Source organism: Myotis brandtii, unplaced genomic scaffold (genome assembly GCF_000412655.1).
Source record: "Myotis brandtii unplaced genomic scaffold, ASM41265v1 scaffold265, whole genome shotgun sequence".
Taxonomy (NCBI): domain Eukaryota; kingdom Metazoa; phylum Chordata; class Mammalia; order Chiroptera; family Vespertilionidae; genus Myotis; species Myotis brandtii.
In genome coordinates, this window is record NW_005360086.1 from 1,585,421 (window position 1) to 1,592,742 (window position 7,322).

The 7,322-nt window shown below is 58.2% G+C and overlaps 1 protein-coding gene across 1 annotated transcript in view; it reads left to right on the forward strand.

The window, feature by feature from the left end:
* Window positions 1-7,322, forward strand: part of CACNA1G (calcium channel, voltage-dependent, T type, alpha 1G subunit) — a 55,828-nt gene that overhangs the window by 2,946 nt on the left and 45,560 nt on the right. Inside the window, exons 5-8 of the mRNA XM_005868217.2 lie at window positions 481-781; window positions 927-1,019; window positions 3,306-4,083; window positions 6,014-6,390. Coding sequence (XP_005868279.2) covers window positions 481-781; window positions 927-1,019; window positions 3,306-4,083; window positions 6,014-6,390 — 1,549 coding nt within the window. The remainder of the gene's footprint in view (window positions 1-480; window positions 782-926; window positions 1,020-3,305; window positions 4,084-6,013; window positions 6,391-7,322) is intronic.

Consider the following 7,322-nt stretch of genomic DNA (forward strand, 5'->3'; position numbering starts at 1 on the left):
GGGGTGCCCGGGGGGCGGGGGGGGGGGGGGGGGGGGGTAGGGGCTGCGAGTGGCTGTGGAGGGCTGGGACCGCCCTCAGTCCCTGTTGCTATCGACGTATCTGTCCTCATATCCGTGACATGTCTGGTTCTCAAACTCCCACATTAGAGTCACTTGGGGAGCTTAAGAAATTCTTGAGGCCTGGGTCCCACCCCCACAGATTCCGATTCCATTGGTCTGGGGGTCAGCCCTAGGCCTGGGGAGTGTTATAAGCTCCTCAGTGAGCCTGATAGGCAGCCTCATGGGACAAACCTCCCAAGATCCCGACCCAGTCCTCACGCTCCCTATCCACACTCACCAGTCCCCACCTGCCCGGTGCTTGTCCCGACTCTGGTCCTTTCCCGGCTCACCCCGAGTGCCTCTGCACACACATGCAGTTCTCCCTTCCGGGGCCTGCCCCCCGGGGAACCCGCCCCAGCCTCATCCCTTTCGCCCCCACAGCCCCCTGAGCGTGGACCTGGAGCCCTATTACCAGACGGAGAACGAGGACGAGAACCCCTTCATCTGCTCCCAGCCCCGGGAGAATGGCATGCGCTCCTGCAGGAGCGTGCCCACCCTGCGTGGGGAGGGCGGGGGCGGCTCCCCCTGCGGCCTGGACTACGAGGCCTACAACAGCTCCAGCAACACCACCTGTGTCAACTGGAACCAGTACTACACCAACTGCTCTGCCGGGGAGCACAACCCCTTCAAGGGCGCCATCAACTTCGACAACATCGGCTACGCCTGGATCGCCATCTTCCAGGTGGGGCAGCCTGGGGGCCGGGAGCTTGCGCAGTCCAGGCTGGAGCGGTCATTGTCAGCCTGGGGGTGGGGTCAGGGCCTCTGGAGGAGGTTGCAGGAGGCGTTAGGGGGCCTGGAGTCAGCCTGCCCCTCTGCCACCTCCCCAGGTCATCACGCTGGAGGGCTGGGTCGACATCATGTACTTTGTGATGGATGCTCATTCCTTCTACAACTTCATCTACTTCATCCTCCTCATCATCGTGAGTGATTCCTCAGGCCCCCGAGGGGATGGGGGAGCCTAGGGAAACGGGTCGGGGAAGTCCAGAGAGGGGAAAGCTTGCTCGGTCTGAAGTTCTAGCTCTCGGGACAAGTCCCACTGAGGCGCAGACAGAGAGGGCACCTGTCAGGAGCGCTCGGGAGGAAATGCAAGATCAAGGCCTGACTCTCTCACTTACCACCACTTACAACTTAGGGCGAGTCATTCCCACCAGGCTCCCAGCCCCACCCTGGACCTCTGCCCAGGGTGATACCACCTCCAGAAGTGGCAAAGGGTGGTCCCGGTTTTTCGCCAGGACTGGGACAGCACTATTGGACCTTTGTTGGGGAGCAGGCAGGAGGTGGTAAACATTCTGCAAAATGATTTGTTCCACCCCAAATTCCCATCATTTGATATTAAGAAACACTGCATGATCTCCTGTTCCTTCCAGCTCAGAAGTTCCAAGACTTAATGAGGGCAGAAGACAGAGGCAAAAGTAGCAGTATTTAAAATTCAAGTCGCTACCCATTCATCGTTTAACAATTTGATTGCTTACTCCTTATAGCTAATATTTATTGAGCGCTTACAAGGTGCACCGGTTAATAATTCGGATTTTGCATTATTAACCAGTATGTACAAAATCTGCACTGTTAACTGGTACACCTGGTACTATGCTCCAGGCCCTGCTCTAAGCGCTTTTTATTGCTGGTGGATTTAATTCTCACCAGGATCCTGTTATCATTTCCACTTAACAGACGAGGAGACCAATGTGTCCTCCTTGGTCTGACCTCAGCGTGGGCTTGGCATGTGCTGTGGATTAATCTTGCTGGGTGGGGCGTTGATGCTGTTGTGCACTGTAGCAGCTGCTGCCGGCTGCGTCCTCATGGTCCCTGGGGAAGGGGGTTCGGCGAGTGGGGCCCCAGCTCCTAAATGAGAACTCTGGGCTTCAGAGGGCTTGGTCATCAGGCTAAATGGCTGGAGCTGAGAAATCAACCCCAGGCTATTGACTCCACGTCCAGCCCTTTTCCCCTGCCACCCAGAGGCCAGTGACAGAGCCAACAGAGGGACAGATATTGAGAGAAAGAGATTAAAATCTACACAGGATTTAGGGCAAGCTTCAGAGAGAGGTGGAGACAGAATAAGGCCGTGAGAGACAGCGGATAGGCCCTGAGAAGGAACAAGTCCTCCAGGCCACCCCCTCCTGCCCCTGCAACATTCCCTAGTGCGAAAGAGTAGCCAGGCTGGGGGCCTGTTCCCATCTCCCATCAGGACCTGGGGTGGGGGGGGGCCCGTCCCCCATCAGTGCCTTGTGGAAGCCTGTTCTTTTCCCTCTGCTGTTCTCTCTGGGCTTGGGTGAGGGGGAAGGAAGTAGACAGGGAGGTAAGGGGCCCAGTTTCCACCCTCCCACACACCCCCCGAGAAATCTTTCCCAACAGCTCTCTGGACTCACACTAGTGAAGCTAATTATCATAATTACTAGGACACAATTCAGAAAAACAAAACTGCTTTGTCACCATAAATATTCATTTCCTTCCTTCTGGATTATTGTCCAAGCAACGGCCATCCCAGAACTCTAGGGAAACTGAGGCATGGAGATGGGGACAGGGGAGTGCGGACAGGTCAGAGTGACAGCTTGGCTAGTCTGCAGGGTTCAGGGTCCAGCCCATCCCCTGGCTGGGCGAGGGGGTGAGCCTGGGGAAAAGAGATACAGGCAAAGCCAATGGCTGTGAGCACACTGCGGACCCAAGGTTAAGAGTCTCTCCCTCAAGGTCACACCGCTAGAACTGGGACTGGAAGCAGGAGTCTTGTGGACAAGCTTTGTGCCAACATCTCAAAGGCTCAGTCCAGTGTGGAAACCCCATGTCCCCAGGACTGGGTTCATTTCCCCAGCCTTCTCTGCTCCTGGTGGAAACTGGGGAGGGGTGTCCAGAATCTGCACACAGACACGTTTAGGGGCAGGGAGTGCGGGAGACATCCTGCAGGGCGGCACCGGGATCCATAGCAATGCCTTGGAATCCCGGAGAGCTCGGTGCAGGCCTTAGCTGTGCTGGACATTAGCTGAAGAATCTTGGGCAGATTCCTCAGACCCTCTGCGCCTCAGTTTCCTCACCGTCAAAGGAAGATAATAGAAGTGCCACCTCTTGAGACCGTCAAGAGAATACAGTGAGATAGTGCTTGGGCAGTTGCTGAGCGCAGTGCCCGGCCAGAGGCAGGGCTCCGTGCTCGGCGGCTGGCGTTGTGATTCCCTCTTCTTCAGGACTGTCTCCTCTTGCTGTCCCCACCCCAACAGGTGGGCTCCTTCTTCATGATCAACCTGTGCCTGGTGGTGATTGCCACGCAGTTCTCGGAGACCAAGCAGCGGGAGAGCCAGCTGATGCGGGAGCAGCGCGTGCGGTTCCTGTCCAACGCCAGTACCCTGGCCAGCTTCTCGGAGCCGGGCAGCTGCTACGAAGAGCTGCTCAAATACCTGGTGTACATCCTCCGTAAAGCAGCCCGCAGGCTGGCCCAGGTTTCTCGGGCAGTGGGCGTGCGGGCCGGGCTGCTCAGCCCAGCGCCCCTGGGGGTCCAGGAGCCCCAGCCCAGTGGCAGCTGCTCACGCTCCCATCGCCGCCCGTCCGTCCATCACCTGGTGCACCACCACCACCACCACCACCATCACTACCACCTGGGCAACGGGACGCTGCGGGGCCCCCGGGCCAGCCCAGAGATCCGGGACCGGGATGCCAATGGGTCCCGCCGGCTCATGCTGCCACCACCCTCGACACCTGCCCTCTCCGGGGGCCCTCCTCGGGGCGCGGAGGCTGTGCACAGCTTCTATCATGCCGACTGCCACTTGGAGCCGGTCCGCTGCCAGGCACCCCCGCCCAGGTCGCCATCCGAGGCATCGGGCAGGACTGTGAGCAGCGGGAAGGTGTACCCCACGGTGCACACCAGCCCTCCACCAGAGATGCTGAAGGAGAAGGCACTTGAGGTGGCCCCCACTTCCGGACCCCCCACCCTCACCAGCCTCAACATCCCACCTGAGCGCTACAGCTCCATGCACAAGCTGCTAGAGACGCAGAGCACAGGTGAGAGCTCTGGGAGGGGGCATGTTGCTGCCTCTCATCCCCCCCGGGGTGGTGTCCCAGAGGGGCCTGGGGGTCTGGGGTCAGAAGGACTGGGCTCGGATCCCCATTCTGCCACTCACAGCCTTGGGACCTTCGATCAGTCACATGACTTCTTGGAGCCCTACTTTCCTCTCCTGTTAAAATGGGAATTATGGTTCCCACGTTGTAATAATAACAATAACCATCATGTAATAGGCACCTGCTTGCTACACGCTCTGTGCTGTTTGCTATAACACCTACGGTTGTTGGCCCATTGCTCTGTGCCTGTCACATGTCTTGCAGGCAAAATCCTGTTGGCTCCTCCAGTTTAAATGATCAGCTTTCTTTTTGGCCCCATTTCACTGATGAAAAAAAGGAGGCTCGGAGAGGTTGCAGGTCTAAATCCAAGGTTGTGGCATTAGTGAGGGGTGGGCTTAGGACCACCTGACTGTGAGGCCCAGGCTCTATGCTGAGACTCCCTGTTGCAAGGCTTGGAGGAGAAATGGTGTCTGACTGTGGCCAGCACCATGCTCTCGTGAGCATGAGTTTTATTCCCTCCCCACAGGGAGACGGGGGGCCTGGAGCAGCAAGCCCACAGGGGGCTGTTATTCTGATGAGAGGAGCACCCACTGTCAGGAGTGAGGTGCTCGCTGCCTGTGGGTGTCCCCCAGTCAGGCAGGGGCGGCGGGCCCTCTTCCACAGACAGACTCACTGTCAGCACAGCCCAGGGCCTGTATTTCAGGAAGGATTTGGCACGTGGGAGAAGTGGTGTATTTGTGGGATGTTATGTGGGAATGTGGGCTGGGATAGGAAGGTGTTATCACAGAACGCAGTGCGAAGGGATCTGGTGCCAACTCTTCCACTACCCGCCACGTGACGCGAGCCGGTTGCACGCACACGCGCTGGCACGTTCCAGTTCCCTGCTCTACAGAAGGCAGGGCTGGGACCAGCATGGGCGGTGGATGCTTAGGGGCACCTTGCTGTGTGCAGTCGGAAGGGGAAACCGTGTTGGATGTCTACTAGGGGCTGGGCTCTTAGCCGGGTGCCTGCTCGTACCTGCTTTCCCTGGGTGGTTCCTCAGGTTCCTTTCAGCTCTCATATGTTATGGTCAAAGCTGGGTTTAAATGGACATTTATGTCTGAGGATAGGTCACTGTGTGTGTGCGCGTGCAGTCTGGTGTGTGTGTATGTGTGTGTACGCATGAAGGTGTCCTGTGTGTGTGTGTGTCTGTATGTGTGCATGTGTCTGGTGTTCGTGTGTGTATGTCTGCATAGGTATCTGATGGTGTAGGTGCATGTGTGCGCACACAGGAGTAATGCTCCTGTCTGGTGTGTATGCATGCCCATGTGTACATGTGCAGTGTGTGATTTGCATGTGTCTGTGTGCACATGTGTTTGGCTGTGCATGTGTGGCATGCAAATAGTATGTGTGTACACAGTACATGTGCTTATGCACATGGAGTGTCTATCGCGCACATGTGCATGTGTCTGGTGTGTACATGAGCACACATGTGAGGGCGTGTGACTTAAGAGTCCTTTGGGAAATACTGCTCAGAGCAGTGTTGGTGTCGGGCCTGCGTCCTGGGATGTAGAGATGACCTAAGCTCCGTGCTGAAGGCTCCTTGGACCTCACATAAGAGCTTCCCAGGACCTCAGAGGACATCAAGGCCACCTGCCCGACCCTAGGACACCCTGCAGCGACTGTCAGAAGGATGCTGTTGGCATTCGGGAACATTCTGTCGCTCAGAACTGCTCACACTGTAGGGCATTCAGCACCCCTGGCCCACTGAGTGCCCAGTACCCCTATCATCGTAACAACCCCATGCTCCCCACTCATTTTATCCACCCTCTGAGGGAAGGGCCGCCCCAACTAAGAAACCCTGGAGCCTCTAACCTCTACCCTCCTGTCTCAGGCACCTGCCAAAGCTCCTGCAAGATCTCCAGCCCTTGCTTGAAGGCAGACCGTGGAGCCTGTGGCCCAGACAGCTGCCCCTACTGTGCCCGGGCTGGGGCAGGGGAGGTGGAGCTCGCCGGCCCTGAGATGCCTGACTCAGACAGCGAGGCGGTTTATGAGTTCCCGCAGGACGCCCCTCACGGCGAACTCCGGGACCCCCAGGGTCGACGGCGACGCAGCCTGGGGCTGGATGTGGAGCCCAGCTCCGTGCTGGCCTTCTGGAGGCTGATCTGTGACACCTTCCGCAAGATTGTGGACAGCAAGTACTTTGGTCGGGGCATCATGATTGCCATCCTGGTCAACACGCTCAGCATGGGCATCGAGTACCACGAGCAGGTAGGGCAAGGGCACGATGGTCCCTGGGGCTGGGGACCCTCTGCCTTCCTCCCCTCCCACCTGCTGTGCTCAGCTGCCTCTCCGTGCTGCTAGCCTGCGTGGCAGGGAGGACAGCGGGGAGGCGCAGCAGCGCGTGGGGACGCGTTGGAGGGTGGAAACCAGTGAATGTCACGCAGTGTCTGAGTCTGGGCGATGCCGGGGCAGGGGCAGGGGCAGGGGCAGGGTCTGAGCTGGGTGTGTTCTTCCTGGGATGGCTTCCCAGAGGAGTCAGGCGTTGAAGAATGTGAGTGAGTGACAAGCATCAGCTGTGGGCAAGGCCTCTTTGGAGGGACAAGTCACTGGAAGAGATTTGGATCTTTGGAGAAGATATGGGGGGATGGGGATCCCCTAGCATTCACCTGACTCATAATTAGGATCATGATTGACTAGAAGGGCGCTGAGTAGGTAGGGGTGAGGGGTGGAGGGTTGGTGGCTGCGCCTGGATGCAGCCAGGCCGCCTGGGCCTGGCCTCTGATCTGGGAGCCTCGCTGTGAGCGGGGTGCTGTGTGGATGAGAGCACCTAGCGTGGTGAGGGGACTTGAAACCGTCGCGTTTGAGGAATCATTCTAAGAACCGGGGTGTTTAAGTCGGGAGAAAAGGAGGCTCAGCAGGGGCAGGCGAGCTGTCGTCAGATGTTGAAGGGCCATCGTGTGGAAGAGGGAGCAGGCTTGTTTTGTGGGGCGATGGCTGCAAGCAGAGGAATCTGGGCTGAGGGGAGGAGGCGGCCCTCGCTCTCAGAGCTGTGCAAGGACAGAATTGTGGCCTGGGGGACCCACGGACCCCCACCTCTCACTTCCTGGGGGTGGGAGTAGGCACCAGGGAGCCTCACAAGCAGACTTGGCTGCCTCCCCCACAAGGTTCCTTCCAGAAAGCAGTCCTTCCCCCCCCCCCCA